The 18332-nt window shown below is 48.9% G+C and overlaps 1 protein-coding gene across 1 annotated transcript in view; it reads left to right on the forward strand.

The window, feature by feature from the left end:
• Positions 1-556: 556 nt before the first annotated feature.
• TRIOBP (TRIO and F-actin binding protein) overlaps positions 557-18332 on the forward strand; it is a 64463-nt gene continuing 46687 nt past the window's right edge. Inside the window, exons 1-11 of the mRNA XM_074221076.1 lie at positions 557-676; positions 3044-3185; positions 3352-3428; positions 3470-3601; positions 5325-5464; positions 10124-10343; positions 12240-12378; positions 13279-13496; positions 13665-14221; positions 14393-16168; positions 17707-17824. Of these exons, the coding sequence (XP_074077177.1) occupies positions 557-676; positions 3044-3185; positions 3352-3428; positions 3470-3601; positions 5325-5464; positions 10124-10343; positions 12240-12378; positions 13279-13496; positions 13665-14221; positions 14393-16168; positions 17707-17824 (3639 nt within the window). The remainder of the gene's footprint in view (positions 677-3043; positions 3186-3351; positions 3429-3469; positions 3602-5324; positions 5465-10123; positions 10344-12239; positions 12379-13278; positions 13497-13664; positions 14222-14392; positions 16169-17706; positions 17825-18332) is intronic.

An 18332-nucleotide genomic window follows, 5' to 3' on the forward strand; every position in this document is an offset into this window, starting at 1 on the left:
TCTGTTCTTGTGCAGGGATGTGGGTAAAGTGGCTCCATTTTTGTCTGAACTGAATCTGTGTCCTTGATGGTCACTTTCTCTCCCCGCCTGCCCCAGCCATCCTCCAATCCCTCATCATAGTCCAGATGTGAGCCTAGGTTCTAGAAGGCTCCACCTTCCAGGTACAAGTGTTGACTAATTCTCTCACAGTTGAACAGCTTGGCACTGGGGCCAGCTTATCTAAGGACCAACCTAGTGAAGTATGAAAAGCCTCACCCATAGAGGGCTGGCTCCCAAATGGGGCCTTTTTTTTTTCTTTTTTGCACATGCTGATTCACAAAGTCACCTTCTAAAACATGAAGGTTAATTTTGGTGAAAATTATACCTTTGGTGGTTCAATGGAAGACCTGTTGTATGTGTATGGGGAGGGAGGGGAGTGGATGGGTGTGTACATGGATCAGTTGGAGGAGGGCATGCCTTCTTTCCTATTGTTGGGAGCATGTCTTCTTTCCTTCTAGGTACCCACCAGTGAGTGGGTCCCATCCTGGGGAACAATCCTGAACTGACCTTTTCCATGATGGAGAAGGTGACAGGCAATGGCCCCTGTGAACACTTAGAGGTCAATGTGTTTGCAAACAGTCACTGCCAAAGTTGTTCTGAGGCCCAGGAGACTCACTATGACCCCAGCATACACCAGGTAAGCCAACCCTATCAAGTCAGTCAGGTGAGAAGGATTGAGGATGGGAAATAGGGGCAGATGACTGAGTCAGAGGACCTGGATGCCAGCCTGAGCCTATCATCTAGGGGCAATGTGACCTTGGGCAAGTCTGTGGTCTAATTTGTGTTTTCTCCTCTGCAAAGTGGGTGGAAATTGGGGAGGTTAAATTAGGTGATCACAGCAACTTGAAAAACAATTCGAAAGGAGGTCATGTAATCTACCCTCACCTCCACCCCAAATTTAAGGTCCTTGAGGGCAGAATGTGCTTGAGGGTTTATCTTTATATCACGAGACCTGTACTCTTGATCGATTGGTTGTGTGATTGACCCCAAACATCCCCTTCTAAAACATCCCTGTCTCTATCCTGTTGGCGCTCCACGTTGTCTATGATAAGGGTTTGGTCCTTGCCCATTGGAGTCTGCCAAAGTCAGCTGGCTATTGGAGCAGGAACCTGGGACTTTGGTCCCATAACTCCCTGGATTCCAGCCCAAGAGGTGGCAAACTTTGAAAAGTAATGAATCTTTTATGGGGAGGGGGGTATTTTTAAATACATCAAAAAAACCCTTAGCAGGGCACCAAGTGTAAAGAATGCCTAAAGTTCTCTCTGCTGTGGTTTGTGATAACACTTGCGAACAGATATCCAAGTTTCAGGCAAATGGCCCTTGAAGAAGAGAAATTAATCTGATTCAGGAAGAAATAGTTTCAGAGAAATTTTGAATGGAAATAAATGGATACTTTTTAGAGGGAGACGGACAGCTCTGTGTCTGAGCTTCTGCTCAAATGGCTTTGGGGAAATCTTGTAAGGGGTCATGGGAACCCAGTCAATCTCTCTGAAATCCTGGCCAGGTCTATAGGACCCTAGCAACCCAAGCACTAGGCTCCAAAGCAAAGAAGCTGAGATTTAAAAAATGGCTCAATTCTGCAAATAGCAATAACAATAATAATGTTTGCCCTTCATTCTTGGATAAGACCATGACATCAGGGAGGGGATGCTATGGCAAGTGAGTGTATTGGATTTGAGAGAGGGGTCTATACTACGAACCCAGCCTCACTATCTCCTCCAGAGCCATCTGGTCCAGGATGAATGGAGGGGGCCCTGGATGCTAGGTAATCAGGGTGAGTTTGAATCCAGCCTCAGACACTTGTCATTTAACTACCTGTGTGACCCTGAATAAGTCACTTCATCTCCAGTCGTCCTGATTCCTGTCTGGCCACTGGACCAGATGGCTCTGGAGAAGAAAGTGAGGCTGGGGACTTAGCACAGCCCCCCCTCAATCAAACCCAATTCGTGTGCTTGTCATGTCATCACCTCCCTGGTGTCATGGCCCTGCTGATCCAGATACATATTAGCACAAGAGAAGGTGGAGAGGGATGCGGGTGTTAGAAAGATGGTGCCAATGGGCCCTTGGGAAATTTGAGGAGCCCGCTGGGGCAATTTCAGCCAAAGGGAGAAGTGGGAATCAGGAAATCTGTACAGAAAGGTGACATCTGATAAGGATTCTAAGAGCTCCAGGTGAGGAGGGCGCACGCTTGAAGGGAGGAAATGGCAAGCTGAGGTTCGGAAATAGCAAGTATCAACTGATTGGATGTGGGGCATGAAGGAGGGTTAGCTTCCATAGAATTATGGGATTTGGGGCCAGATTGAGAAATTCTGCTCTAACAATCTGGGCTAAACTGCCAGTCACTAAACCAAACGGGAGATTTGAGTACAGAACATGGAGGGGAAACTGAGTCTGCCTGGGTCTTGTGGCTGCCCAGGTAACAAGTGCTATCAGTGGCAATTCTTCGCTTCCCTGGCTAGGAGGGTAGAAAGGTGTCCGAGAAGCCAGCTTCTCTTGGGGAACTAGGTCATGGCCCCAGAAGAAAGACTTTGGATTGTTCTTAGGAGGGGAGGGAGGGGAAATGAGGAGAGAAGAAGGCTGAGGTGCCAAATCAGTGAGAGAGAACTGAAGGTCAGATTGGGCATGACAGGGCCAGGACAGAAGGAGAAGAAAGGAGAGACGGTAAGAGGGCGAGCTGTGCATCTGGTTAACCTCCCCTCTGGCCTCTGGGGACAGCCTCCCCCCATTGACCTGATCAGGCTCTGATTAGGACAGTCTGTCCCCAGGCCTAGGCTCTTGTTGCCTTCTCCCCGCCCTGGAAAGGCCTATATGGCCCTCACTCATGACTGTGGAGCCAAAGTGGGTCCCAAAGAGCCAAATCTACTCTGGCATCCATGGGGATGGAAGAACCTCCCTCCTCCCCATCAGCCTCCAGGAGAATGAAGCCAAGGGGAAGGGACTGGCATTGCCCTCTTGCTCAGTTGGTTGGGCCCCACTCACTGCCCCTTCCTCCCACACTGGGAAGACCTATACGGCCCACCCTTATGATGATGAAGCCCATAGTGGGTCCCAACAAGTCGGTTCTGCTCTGGTATCCATGGGGGTGGAAGGCCCTGGAGCTCCCTCCTCCCCATCAGCCTCCGAGAGAATGGAGCCAAGGGGGAGAGGTTGGCATTGCCCTCTTGCTCAGTTGGTCTGTCACTGCTCACTGCCCCCTCCTCCCATGCTGGGGAGGCCACTGGCTCCAGCCCTTTGAGAACTGGGCTTTGTCCCCATGGGGAGCTGCACAGTGTGTATCCCTGGGCCCCTCTCCCTGCTCCCTGGGGCCCTCAGGTGAGCTCGGCAGGTGTCAAGTTCCTGCCGGTTTCATTTGCGGCATTGTTCTTGGCCCGGCTCCGGCTTATGAAAGAGTAATGAGGGCCCCTCACTCCCTCCTGGCCAGCCCCTCTAGGGTTACTACTGCCTCTGTTGGGGCTGGGAGTCAGGGCCTCGGCGTGGGGGCCTGAGCATCTCGCCCCCCGGGGGGACAAGGGCGCTGACAGCCGCCCTGCCCGGAGCCCTCCAGCGCATCTCCACCACCAAGGTAACCAGAGAAGGGGCGGGCCAGGGGATGGGCAGCCCAGGGAGGGCGGCTCTTCCCCCACTCCTCAAGGGCTTGGGGCGTGATGGGGGAGCCGAGGGGGGGCACTCCCCTAGAGATGATGAATGATGGTTCCCCCTGGCTGAGCCCAGAGCTGCCACACCTCAGGTCTGGCCCAGCCCAGGACCTGAGGATAGGAGACGACTGGACAGGATGGCAGAGGGGGACCCCGGTCTCCTGGCCCTTCACCTCCATCAGCCCTAATCTTCACACTTCCATAAGGTGCCCCCCCATGTCCCGCCCCCATCCCTCGCCCTGCTTCCATTTTTCTCTTCTGACTTTATATCACCTTTAGAGCACTCCTTTCCTTTGCCTCCGCTCCTACTGTCACTTTTTCCTTTCAGTGGTGGACTGGAGCAGGAATGATTATCCCGGCCTCTCCGAACTCGGGCCATGCTCTCAGAGCTGTGTTTCAAAGTCTTTGATTTCCCCTGTCATCTTGTGCAGTTTAATGAAGGCACCAGGACTCAGAAAGGCCTAAGAGCTCGATTCTTTCCAGCTCGGAATGCGTCTGACTTCTAGTGTTCTGTGTCCCCAGACCCCTTCCAGCCCTGGTAGTAGAGGCTTTAACATTCTCCCTTCTAGGACCCCCCCGCCCCCAGATTCAATCCGCCAATTTTCAGTTTGAAGTTCCATGCATTCCTAGCCGATGTGCAACTTTCCTTGTTCTCTGTTCTAGGGGCCTTCCCAGTTGTCGGGTTTTATGTTCCACCCTTCTTTGAGCTAGCACACCTCTCAGCTCTCACATTCTAAGTTCTTGAGTTTCTTCTAGTTCTAAGAGTCTCCACTGGGGGATTCCTCCAACTCTGACTCTGTTCTAAAGTTCTGCCTAACTCGGATACTTTCTGTTCTAAGATACCAGCTATCAGCACATGGAATACATCTCAATTATTATTTATTTGTCCCTGCATAGCCTATGTTCTAAGATCCTCCTTAGTTCTGATATTTTGTGATCTAACATTCTAAGGTTCCCGTCTCCCCAGCCTGAATTCCCCTACTCCAAGTCCAAGTTCTGATGTCCTATGTTCTACCATTCTATGTTCCAAGGTCTCTTCAGCTTTGATGTTCTCTATTTCTAAAATGCTGTTTTGAAGTCCTTCTTAGCTCCTACATGATCTATTCTATGGCCATCCCGGTTCTGACACCCCCTGTCTAAGATCCCTCCAAGTTCTGCCTTTCCCTAGTCTAAGGACCCTCCCCAATCTTGACATTTCCTATTCCAAGGTCCTTCTGTCCTCTGAACCTTCTTTTCCCTATTCCCTCCTTCTGTCCTTAATAACCCCGTCTACCTTTGGCTTTCTCTTGCCCCTCCCCACCCCAAAAACACATCTATGCACCCATAATAACAGCACACTACAAGTATCTCCTGGGTAAGAATAGCACCCTGACTTTGGGGAAATAGGAGGTAGAGTCAGGAGGTACCATAAAGACCATGCAGTCCCATCTTCTCATATCAGAGAGGGAAAGCAACTTTCCAAATATCACACAGCAAGAATCACACACACACACACACACACACACACACACACACACACACACACACAATCACTCGCACACAATGTCTCACCTTTGCTCCCATAGGAGCTAAAGCAGGGTAGGGGAACCTCTCCATTTGGGTACCTGCCCTCCACGTCTCAGGAGCTACTCCTCTCCTCTCCTCTTTCAGGAGACAGGGAGACCTTTGGGGGCTGAGGCCCCTTACTGTGACTTACAGCAAGGTTCCCACCACCCAAGGAACATCCTCTGCATCTTGACCCCCAGTTGTGAGTTGGTGGTGCCAGCTGGCCCTGGGCAAAGGCCTGAGAGGTAGGTCCTGGTCCAGAGACCTGCATATCACCATGTGGGGAGGGAGGATGCACGTCCTGCTCCCAAGTCAACTTGAACCATTCTTTGGACTGGCTGCTCTAGCCATGCCCTCTGAAGATACTCACCCTTGTGTGTGATGCCCTTCCCCATGTCCTCACCCAAGGGGTACCAGGTAGCCCTATCCTGTGTCCACATTCCTGCCATCAAAAGTGCCATACTTATCCCCCCCTTCCTCCTTGACCACTCCTTTGGGAAAGGTGGTAATATACTGAACTCTGCCCTGGGGTTCAGAGACCTGGGTTCAAATCCTAGTATCTACTTCACCACCCCTAAACCTAATCTCTAGAATAGGAAGTGTAATCTTGGTCCGCCCAGACTCACAGTAATGAGGAGGACACCCATTTTGTAGGCTCTGCAACACTCCAGAGACCTAGAGAGCTTTAATTTTCTCAGAGTAGATCTTCTCTGATTCAGGGCACTGCCCCTCCCTACCTCCACTAATGTTCTTCATGAGTTGTTGTGACCAAAACAAATCATTCTCTAGTGACAAACTTTGCTGGTATCTAGGCAACTTGAAAGGAGAGTGCTCTGAAGATCTGGGTTCAAATCCTGCATCACTCCTAAGCCAAGTCTCTTTATCCTCAGGTTCCTCAACTGAAAAATGAGGGAAGTGTGCTTCACCCCTAGGTGAAGTACCCATACCTTGTAAGGTGTATCTTGCAAGGTTCATGAATAAAATGTACATTTTTCTCTCAAAAAAAAAAAAAGAAAAATGAGGGAAGGGGCATTGGATTCAGTGGTCTTGGATCCATTTTGACTTGAGAGTTATGATCCTCCAATAAACATGTCTCCAGATGACACTGGGCTTCTTCATCTGGGTGGGACCTTTCCAATCCCAGGTTCTCTTGGGCCTTTCAGAATTCAAGGTCACCTCTCCTAATGATAAGCCTAGATAAGGCCCTTGGACCGAGAGCAAGCATGAACCTCAAGCATCCAGTCCTACCCCTTCAACTTACAGATGAGGAAACTGAGGCCCCAAGAAATCATAGGATTCTAGAGTTGGAAAGGACCTTAGATACCATCCTATTTAATTCATTTAAAAGAAGAGGAAATTGGGGCCCAGGAAGGAGATGAGTCACACAGATTATATAAGTGGTTGGAACAAAATTTGAACCCAGATTCTTTAAGTCCAAATTCTTTCTCTCACACTTCCTTGCCTCTTTTATGAGGATTGTTACCCAGTTATTCCATGGCACAGCTAAGCCTCCCCCCAACCCCTATGTGAGGGCATTTCCAGGTACAAACTCTAGACACCTGAGGTGTCTTATACAGCCAGTATCACATTTCTACATTCCCCTTACCTGGGTTCGCAGCATCAGATGGTCTCCCCCAGCTACTCCCTTTGCCACCCACCCTTGTAAGGCCCCTATTTTGGGCCGTTCTGCTGCCCAGTGACCCCCAGGGCTGAACTGTCTACTTGTTGGGTCTCTGGAGGCATCGGCTCCTTTCTTTTAGTGAATTCTAGGAACATCACTGTTGACCTCTCCTCAAACTGGAGAGTTTAATTTCCATATTCCTATCCCTCATCTGCTCAGCTGACCCCTTCCCTTTTCTTTCCCTTTCTAGTCTTTGAAAGTTTTGACTTAAAAAAAAGTGTTCATGATTGTTTTAATACTTTTGACCCTTCTCAGAAAAAGACAGCCAAAGCAAGACCAGTGGGCTCAGCCTCCATACTTGTCTGAGCAACATTTCCCATCCAGCCTCCCTAGCCCCCCCACCAAGAAAAGTGAGGTGTGTTCATCACCTTTATCTGGAACAAGATCATTTACTACATTTGATCTGGGATCAGTTAAATAGTACTTTCCCATGCTCTATTGTGGTCCCATAATACCATTCTCTTGATTCTGCTGACTTTTCTTTTGTCCATGAATTCCTCACAGTCATTATTTCTTAAGAGGTTGTGATTCCCACGATTTGGTCAGCAATTCTTAATGGATGGGCATTCACTAGGCTTATATTCTGGGGGGTTGGATTTTAGGGGGGCTACCACAAATATATTTTGCTATAAATATTGTGCTCAGTTGGGGACCTAACCTTCTATTTCTGACTTATAGAGGATATGTGTTCAGCAGGGAGATCTCTGGGTCAGAGCCTCTTAACATTTTGGTGATTTTGCTCACACAATACTCAATTGGTGTGCTGAAACATTGGGCCAATGGGCCTCTCCACCAGCAGCACAGTAGGGACCTGACTTCTCCGAAGATCTCCAGAGTTGACTATTTCCATCTTTATCATCCTAGGTGACTTAGGAGGAGTGAGGTTGCATTTCCCAGAACTAACTATCTGGTCCATTTTTTTTTTTAGGTTTTTGCAAGGCAAACAGGGCTAAGTGGCTTGCCCAAGGCCACACATTTAGGTAATTATTAAGTGTCTAAGACCAGATTTGAACCCAGGTACTCCTGACTTCAGGGCCGGTGCTTTAATCCACTATGCCACCTAGCTGCCCCCCATTTTTTTCTTATGATTTTTTAACAGTTTGCAATTCTTTTATTTGGTTGGCTTTGGGAAATTTTTTAAGGCAATTGTGTCTTGAGTGTCTGAGGCTGGATAAGATACAATTCTCCTTTGGAAAACTGTTTCGATTCTCCGGTCATTTATTGTTGGAAACTTTTGCTGTCTTGAGGATTCCATCGATATATGAATAAAGTCATCATCCTAGACTCAGAGCCCTCACCCTCATTATCCAAAGAAGGAAACTGGCAGACTGGCCTGTGAATAAAATTAATTCAGTGCCCCCTGTCCTAGGCACTGTGCCAAGCAAGAAAATACCAATGCAACTAAAAGAAAATCCCTACCCTTAAGGGGCTTACAATTCGTAGGAAACTTTTACAGATAAAATTAATAGGGGAGGACAAAGCAGAAAAGGAAACTGAAAAGAGGGGGAAGGGAAGGTGCCCAGATCGGGCATGATGATAACTGAGTTAGGAACCTAGCTGAAAAAGGAATGAATGAATCATGGCCAGCCTGGTCCTGTCCCCCAAAAATAGAGGTCCTTAGAGGAATCACTAATGGGAGAAGGGAAATGGCATGAAGGAAGAGTGAGAAGTCAGATGAATCATGGTGGCAAAATCCCCTATGAGTCAGAAACAGCTGATATAGAAGGATAAATATAATTATTTGTAGGTAGCTAAAGGGTGGGATAGAGCTTTGAGACTTTGGATTAGGAAGACCTGAGTTCAAGTCCTGTCTCAGAAACTTACAAGCTGGGGGACTCTGAGCAAGTCCTTTAACCTTTCTAAGCCTCAGCCTCCTCATCTGTAAAATGGGGTTAATTAGGGGCAACTAGGTGGCACAGTGGATAGAGCACCAGCCCTGGAGTCAAGAGTCCCTGAGTTCAAATCTGACCTCAGACACTTAATAATTCCCTAGCTGTGTGGCCTTAGGCAAGCCACTTAACCCCATTGCCTTGCAAAAAAAAAAAGAAAGAAAGAAAATGGGGTTCATTATACTACCTAAGATCAGATAAAATGCTTTGGAAATACTAAAGCTTTACAGAAAGATTGGCTATGAAATGAGAAAGTGTTAAAGGCAAGCCTCTCTGGTCCTAGGGAGTCCTCATTAACTATTTAAAAATAGGTTTTAAAAATTGTTTTAACTGCTATTTTTTATGTTTACATTACCTTGATTTCCCCTTCCCGGAGAGTCATCCCCTAGATTTTTCTTTAAGAAGGAAGAAGAGGAAAAGGGGAAAAAAAGACTCATCGAACACATCTGACCCCTTTTAAGCTTCACTATTATATATATATATATGTATATATATATATATATATATGTATATATATATATATATATATATATATATGCATATATATTAGTTTTTGCAAGGCAATGGGGTTAAGTGACTTGCCCAAGGCCACACAGCTAGGTAATTATCAAGTGTCTAAGGCCAGATTTCACTATTATATTTTAAAGTCCTGCTTGCCCCCACTAGAAAAGTGATAGAACGTTAGGCTTCAAGCCTCGAAACCCAATTCCAGTTTTGACTATGACCTTTCCTAGTTCCTTGCCCACAAGCACACCCTCGAGCCTCTATTTCCTCATCTGTCAGATGGGGGCAGTAAGATTTGCTCCAACCCACCTCACTGGGTTTACAGATGAGTAAATTGGGGTTCAGAGACGGGATTGTTTTTGAATAAATTTGAAACACAGATTTCTGGCCTCTTTGTTTCTCCCAAATCACTACTTTTTTTTGGCAAATGGGAGAGACATACAGGATCTGATTTAGAATAGTAAGGGATCCAATGAATCATTTTACTTTTTATTTTTTTTATTTTTATTTTTATTTTTGCAAGGCAAATGGGGTTCAGTGGCTTGCCCAAGGCCACACAGCTAGGTAATTATTGTCTGAGACCAGATTTGAACCCAGGTACTCCTGACTCCAGGGCTGATGCTTTATCCACTTTGCCACCTAGCCACCCCTCAATGAATCATTTTACAGATGAGAAAACTGAGGGTGAGAAACTAAATGATTTGCTCAGTCACACAGCTATTACATGCCTAAGTTGGGATTCAAACTCAGTTCTTTCTAACCCTAAATCCAAGGCCCTATCCCTTATATCACAGTGCCTTTCATGGCTTCATTGTGTCTGTCTTTTCTAGTCCTGGGCTTCCAGGGGAGTGGCCCTTGGCAGAGAGCCCCGAAGCCCAGCCTGGGGGCCAAGAGATCAGGGGTGGGGTGCCCTACCTAGAGAGCCTCACCTGCACACAGCTGCGAAACTCCTCAGAGGACAGCCAGACCAGCAGAGCTACTGCCAGCATCGGCCCTGATCTCAGCCCAGGCACCCACTGTCCTGATGGTACCAGCACCCCAGAAGCTGCGGTGAGTGGGGACAGGGAGTACTGGGGTGCAAAGTGGCCAACCCCTGTGTCTCTCCCATCAGATCACCAAGCCCAGCTTGATCTGGCTGACAGACAGGGGACCAGGGGTGAAACCTGGCCTTGGGCAAATCACTCACCCTCTCTGAGTCTTTCCTCACCTTTAAAATGGGGATGATTGAGAAGCAGCGGTAGAGTGGACAGAGCAGAAGGCAGGGAGGGGAGGAGAGGCTGGGGGCTTGGAGTTACAGAGACCCAGGTTCAAGTCCCTTCCGTGACACCCACTGGCTGTGGGACCATCGGCAGCAAATCCCATACCCTCTCAAAGGCAACTCTAAATTTCCCAAGGGAGGCTGATCTGCTTCAGGAAAGGGTGTTTCCTCACCCAGGAGTCCTCTCTCCCAGTGAAATCACAGGACCTGTGCAAAAGAAAGGATTTGTACCTCCCCTTTATGGGGTTTGGTGAGTGTAAAAGATGAGAAATGGAGACATGCTTTGAAAGAGGCTCCAGAAACATGAGCTCTTGGCTGAATCCCAGAGCCAATGGGGCTAACCTGACGGGTTCCCCTGCCTCCAGGCCAAGTTCATTCTCAGGGCGAGTCTGTCTGGTTCCCTTTGGCTTGGAGCCTTGCTCTTCAAATTAGGGGGTTCTCTCCAGTGCACAGACAAGACTTTCTTATCTGTAGACAGGGGGACAGGGGCCTGAAGCAGTGGTAGAGTGGACAGAGCAGAGGTCTGAAACCCTTGAGCAAACTCTACCTGTGGGCTTCTGAGGAATCACAGAGGGTACCTAAAGGATGATCTAAGGCCTAAACATATGGAGCAGGAAGGGGCCTCAGGACCATCTATTTACAGATGGGGAAACTGAGGCCCGACTGAATGACAAGATCACAAAGATAAAAAGTATCAGAAGTTGGATTGGAGATGAACCCAGGTCCTCTGACTTGGGCTGAGTTCTTTCACACAATGAGATGCAATCTTCAAGGGGCTTCTCAGATGGCCTCTTTTTTACCTCTCTTTTTTTAATTTTCTTCCAAGGGCATGTAAGCATTGAGAGGCCTTCATGAATCATCTTTGGTTTGTGAGAAAAGCCAGATGACCATCCTTTCATTAATTATTCACTATCCATAATTCATAAAATGAATAATTACCCAGAAAAAAAAGCTGGGAATCTATTCTTTCCAGTTTCTCATTACTTATTCATTTCATTCTTTTTTTGTAACTGGATTTATTTTTTTTAGTTTTTTTTGCAAGGCAAATGGGGTTAAGTGGCTTGCCCAAGGCCACACAGCTAGGTAATTATTAAGTGTCTGAGATCAGATTTGAACCCAGGTACTCCTTGACTCCAGGGCCAGTGCTTTATCCACTGCGCCACCTAGCTGCCCCTGGGTTTATTTTTTAATTTTTTAGATTTTAGATTTTTAATTTAATTTAATCGGCATTTCTTCTTTTATATCATCTTTATTTAAAAATATACCCCCTCCTGCATCTACTCTCCACCAAGTCATCCCTCATTAAGGAAACAGAATTTAAAAGCACCTAGCAAAACCAGCCAAAACATCACTTTAGTCTCCACACATGTCCCCCACCTCTATGAAAGATCATAGGGTTCAGACCTTAAAAACTTTTAAATATACCCCCTTCATTTTACAGATGAAGAAACTGAGGCACAGAGAGATTGTCCAGATTCATATAGCTAAATAACAGGATTAGAATTTGGACCTCATTCTTTCTGATTCTAAGGCCAGCACTCCATTGTTTTGAAAGGGAGGTGTATGATCTCATCAATTCTTAACACTCCAAAGGGCCCCAAATCTCCAGCTTAGGTCCTGCTCCCTGACCCAGTAAGAACCTGGAATCAGCTCCCCACCCCATTTCTTTGCCCCTTGTGCCCATGCAGGACTTGGATGCTGTCAACCAGCCTGGTAAACCTGGGGACTCGGAAGAGCTCATCATGATGTTTTCCAGACATCAGGAACGTGCTCAAGCTGACAGTTCCCGGAGGGCTCCATCCTCAGTGTCCAGGGCATCGGCCACAGGTGATACTCTGGGACTCAGGAGGGAAGGTAAGTTCTCCTTCTATCTCTTTCTGTCAGGGGATCCTCCTGGGTGGGGAGGATGTGCCTGTTTGGAAAGGGAAGCACTATAGGATTCCAGCTTGGGTGGGTGGTTCTAGATCAAGAGTAGAAATCTGGAGGTTCAGGGGCACAGAACCTTAGATCTGGGAAGGATGTTGGAAAACTGACCAGAAATCTCATGGCAACATCCATGACAAGTGATCACTATATCTTTGGGTTCTACAGGATTTGGGGGGGATCATTAGTTCATACAGAACTGGAAACAGAAAAATGTCAAAACTGTGAGGGGCCCTAGAACAGGGAAGGTCAGAATTGGGAAGGAGGTTAGCACAGGGAATATCAACAGGGTCTCTGCTTCCAGCTCTGACATTCTTTGTACTCAGGTCTTTTTCTCCTCTAAATCCTATGATCCTGGGACAGCTAGGTGGCACAGTGGATAAAGTACTGGCCCTGGAGTCAGGAGTACCTAGGTTCAAATACGGTCTCAGGCACTTAATAATTACCTAGCTGTGTGGCCTTGGGCAAGTCACTTAACCCCATTTGCCTTGCAAAAACCTAATAAATAAATAAATAAACAAGCAAACAAACAAACAAATAAACAAACAAGCAATTAATAAATAAATAAATAGATAAATAAATAAATGAATGAATCCTATGATCCTAATATAGAAGTCTGTAGATATGGATAACAAATGAAAGTATTGGACTCAGATCAATCTCACCTGCCTCCCCAGATAACCAACTCCAAGTCTCCAGTGATTCCAATATGTTCTAGTGGGTCTCTTCCCTGAGAAGTCAGCAGGGTAGGCAGCCCACTGCCTCACCTTGTTGTACTGTGTTTCCCCCCTCTTCTTTTTCTAGATCCTAGTCATGGGAACCAGAGTTTCAGAGAGAGCTGGGCTAAGTCTCGTGGGGAGAGTGGTTATGTCTCCTTGGAAAGGAACAAATTCGATTCAGCCCAGGCCTCCCAAAGTCTACAAAGTGGACTTAGAAGTACGTCATGGAACCCTGGTCCTGCAAAACCAACACACCATGACACACCCCAGGCCTCCTCTGTCCATAGATCCACCCAGCGAGACATAACCAGGGCCTCCTCTCCCCATCGAGCCCCCCAACGGGACAGCACCAGGTCTTCCTCTCCCCATCGATCCACCCAACGGGACACTACCAGGTTTTCCTCTCCTCATCAATCTACCCAAAGGGACACTACCAGGTCCTCTTCTCCCCATCGATCTACCCAATGGGACACTACCAGGTCTTCCTCTCCTCATCAATCTACCCAAAGGGATACCACCAGGTCTTCATCTCCCCATCGATCCACTCAAAGGGACACCACCAGGTCCTCTTCTCCCCATCGATCCACCCAACAGGACACTACCAGGTCCTCCTCTCCCCATCGATCTACTCAAAGGGACACCACCAGGTCCTCCTCTCCCCATCGATCTACTCAAAGGGACACCACCAGGTCCTCCTCTCCCCATCGATCTACTCAAAGGGACACCACTAGGTCCTCCTCTCCCCATAGATCTACTCAAAGGGACACCACCAGGTCCTCCTCTCCCCATCGATCTACTCAAAGGGACACCACCAGGTCCTCCTCTCCCCATAGATCTACTCAAAGGGACACCACCAGGTCCTCCTCTCCCCATCGATCCACTCAACGGGATTCCACCAGGTCTTCCTCTCCCTATCGATCTACCCAATGGGACACTACCAGGTCTTCCTCTCCCCATCGATCCACTAAAAGGGACACCACCAGGTCCTCTTCTCCCCATCGATCCACCCAACAGGACACCACCAGGTCTTCCTCTCCTCATCGATCAACCCAACAGGACACCACCAGGTCCTCATCTCCCCATCAATCCACCCAAAGAGACACCACCAAGGCCTCTTCTCCCCATCAATTTACCCAACGGGAAACTGCCCGGGCATCTTCTCCACATCGATCATCAACTCAACGGGATCCCATCCAACACTCTTCTACCCAACGGGACAACTCTAGAACCTCTTCTACTCAACGAGACAATCCCCGGGCTGTGTCTCCTGCCCGGCCCACCCCAAAGGACAATCCTCGAACCTGTTCCAGCCAACGAGATAATCTTCGGTCTTCTATTCGAGACAACCCAGGCACTTCTACCCGCTGCATCCAACGGGACAATCCTAGACCTTCTTCTACCCAACGAGACAATCCCCGGGCCTCATCTCCTGCCCGGCCCACCCCACAGGATAATCTTCGGGCCTCTTCCGGTCAACGGGATAATCCTCGATCTTCTTCTATTCAACGAGACAACCCTGGGTCATCCTCTCCCACACGATCCAGCCAACGGAGCAATCCCCGGACCTCGTCTCCCCATCGCACTAACCGTGACATTCCTTGGGCCTCCTTCCCCCTCCGCCCAATCCAGAGTGATGGACCTCGAGCTTCTTCTCCCTCCCGCTCTAAACAAAGTGAGGTCCCCTGGGCCTCCTTTCCTCTCCGGCCAGTCCAAGGTGACAATTCTCGGACTTCCTCTCCCACACGCTCATCTCAGCTTTCCTCTAAAACCAGCCAACATGATACCCCAACTCGGAGTTCCAGTTGCCATAGTGGCCCTCGGAGCTCCACCCCACCTCTCTCTTCTACACGTACTGCCTCCCAGACTTCGTCCCTCTCACGCTCTACCTCTCTTGATTCTCCTAACCCCCCCTCAGTTGTGTGCATTGGACACCGAGATGCACCCCGGGCATCCTCACCCCCCCGATTCTCCCAGCATGACCCTTTCTCCTTTTTTCCTGAACCCCAGGATGATGAGAGCCAATCCCCCCACCACGAACCCCCCTACATCCCTCCAGTTGTCTGCATAGGGCACCGGGATGCCCCTCGGGCCTCCTCGCCCCCTCGCCATTCCCAACATGACCCCTTTCCTTTCCTCCCAAATACCTCAGACAATGCAGAGAGCCAATCACCTCAACATGACCCTCCCCAGATGCCACCTCCTGTCTGTATTGGACACCGAGATGCCCCCCGGGCCTCCTCTCCCCCACGCCAGTCCCAGCAAGAACCTTCCCTCCTCTATCAAGATCCCCCTGGGGCCAGTTCTGAGAGCCTGGCTCCTTCCACAAGCTCTGGGCATGATCCCCCCCAGATGCCACCCCCTGTCTGCATCGGGCACAGGGATGCCCCTCCCTTCTCTTCTCCCCCACGCCACATTCAGCCTGAGCCTTCCCTTCTTTACCAGGATCCCCCTGGGGCCAGCTCTGAAAGCTTGGCCTTCTCAATGGATTCCCAGCATGATCCTCCTCAGATCCCCACTCCTGTCTGCATTGGGCATCGTGATGCCCCACTTTTTACTTCCCCCCCACGCCAGGCCTACAATGACCCTTCCCTCCTCAACCAGAACCCTTCAGGTGCCAGCTCTGAGAGCCTTGCCCCCTCCATGGACTCCCTACATGATACCCTCCAACCAACTCTCCATGTGTGCATTGGACACCGAGATGCCCCACGTGCTTCCTCCCCACCCCGTCATTGGGACCCTCCAGGTGTCGCTGGGTATTCCTCCCTCCAATCAGGGCCTTCTTGTGCCAAGGGGTCTGGCAATGGGGAGGGCAGACGTAATCTGGAACGGGAAGAGTACACAGTGATGGCTGATCTCCCCCCACCCAAAAGACTGAACCAGAAAGAAGCCATGGGCAAGCAAAACAGCAATGCCAGTGATCGCACCCGCAGCCCTGGACGAAGTGAGGTGGAGCGAATCTTTGGCTATGAGCGCAGGTGAGCCCTCAGAAGGGCAGGTCTGGCCCAACCATCTGCCCCTCTCTCTATCACCCCAAAATAGAGGTAAACAGCCCCAGGACTAACCTGACCTTTGAGGGTTGATGGGGGAACAGCTGCAATGGGAGGGCATTCTTAGTGTGGGGAATGGAGCCAGTGGGGTGTTCTCCATCCAAGCTGGATGGTATTAGATAACTTCATCCTTCTGAACCTATGAAGAGGAAATTTCATAGGGATAAATATGAAATCCTCCTCTTAGATTCAAAAAAATCAACAAACAAGTTGCAGCGAGATGGCACAGTGGATAGAGCACAAGCCCTGGAGTTGGGAGAACCTGAATTCAAATCCAACTTCACATATTTATTAGCTGGGTGACTCTGATTGTCTCCAAAAAAAATGAAGTCAGCAAGACTGAATAAAAGATGAGCAGCTAGGTGGTGCGGTGGATAGATCACTGGTGCTGGAGTCAGGAGGACTTGAGTTCAAATCCAGCCTCAGACACTTAATAATCACCTAGTTGTGTGACCTTGGGCAAGTCACTTAACCCCATTGCCTTGCCAAAACAAAAAATAAGAGAGAGAGAATAAAGGAGATAAGAGGATGGGAGCAGAGGGAGAGTGAGGAAGAGGGAGAGAAAGAGCGAAGAAGAAAGAGAAAGGAAAGAGAGAGTGTGTAAGAAAGAGCAAAGAGAGGAGAAAGAAAGGGGGAAAGAGGAGAAAGAATAATAGGTAATATTTAGATTTCACCTACTACATAGCAAACTATGTAGAGCTACTATATAACAAACATGTTACTAAGCATATAAAAATATTATCTCAACCCTGGGAGGGAGATGTTTTTGTTATCTCCATTTTACACATGGGGAAACTGAGGCAAATGGAGGGGTTTATGTTATTTGCCCAAGGTCACAAAGCTAGTAAATGAGATTAGATCTGAACTCAGGTTCTGGGTCCAGATGCCTATGAGTCACTAGTATGACAGGGTAGCCCCAAAGGCTGACTCAATGCCCGTCTTTAGAGAGCAGGTGCCCCCACCCCCACTCAGATCACAGAGCAAGCCCTGGTTAAGTTGGAGCTCAGTCACAAGTGGCCAGCTTGAAGAAGGGCCTCAGGAGCACATTCATAAGAAGATTACTCAGAAGTAGGGATGTTTCTCTGAGGGGGGTGCCCTAGGCACTGAGGGGCTTCCGATGGAAGACTTGGTCCAGGAGAGCAGAGTCAGAAGAGTGCAGTTGCAGTTGCAGATGGGGGGCTGACTTGATGTAAGGAAAAAACCTCCCCCCCAACCAAAAGTCAGAGGGTTAGGGCAGTCTATATTTAGAGTTGGAAGGGACCTCATCCATCCCATTGCCTTCATTTGACATGGGAAGGAAGAACTGGCCCAGAGAGAGGGCTCTATTTTGCTTTGATCAAGTCTTACAATTAACCAGAGAGCCCAACCAACTGGCCACGTGAGGAAGCTAGCTAGAGGGGGTGGGCTAGCGAGGGAAAGACGGATGGAGGAGGACCTCAGAGATGGTGGCTCCCCTTGGTTTATAGGAAGTCTGAAGCCCTGGAGACCTACCAGGCCCTGGAAGCTGGGAAGTCCCAGAGAGGTGGGGGACGAGCATCCGGGCAGCTACAGCGCAGACAGTCCAGCCCAGCCTTGGGCAGAGAGGTGAGCTTTTGTCCAACTTGCCCTTCCTCTCCCTGCATCTGACCCTCAAATGAGTCCCAGGCAGCCAGTAGCATCCCTGCTCTCCTGGGGATGGGGGATGGGGGATACAGGGAAAAGGGGTGACCCAGAGACATTTCCAGTGCTTGCACTGGCAACATGGGCAATCACTATTCTCTCTTTCATCCTAGAAGACCTGTATATATATATAACTTCTTCCTCTGTATAGGGCATGATACGTAATGTGGCCAAAGCTTGAGACCCTAGGGCAGCTGAGGTGGGCATGGGGCCCTGGTGAGCCCCCCCCCCATTCAGTAACCAGAGCTGACCCTTTAGGTGGTGGGACCCCTTGTATGACTGACTGTACTACTGACCTCTGTCTCCCAACCTCCTTCACCTGGTGATGCTTGCATGCTGTAGCTCTCCTGGCCAGGGGTTCCCTCACAGTAAGGGAACATGATCAAAGAATGGAAAAATCATCAAGAGATGGAGACCTGTTCCTAGAGTCAGA

This window comes from Macrotis lagotis, chromosome 2, assembly GCF_037893015.1.
Source record: "Macrotis lagotis isolate mMagLag1 chromosome 2, bilby.v1.9.chrom.fasta, whole genome shotgun sequence".
Taxonomy (NCBI): domain Eukaryota; kingdom Metazoa; phylum Chordata; class Mammalia; order Peramelemorphia; family Peramelidae; genus Macrotis; species Macrotis lagotis.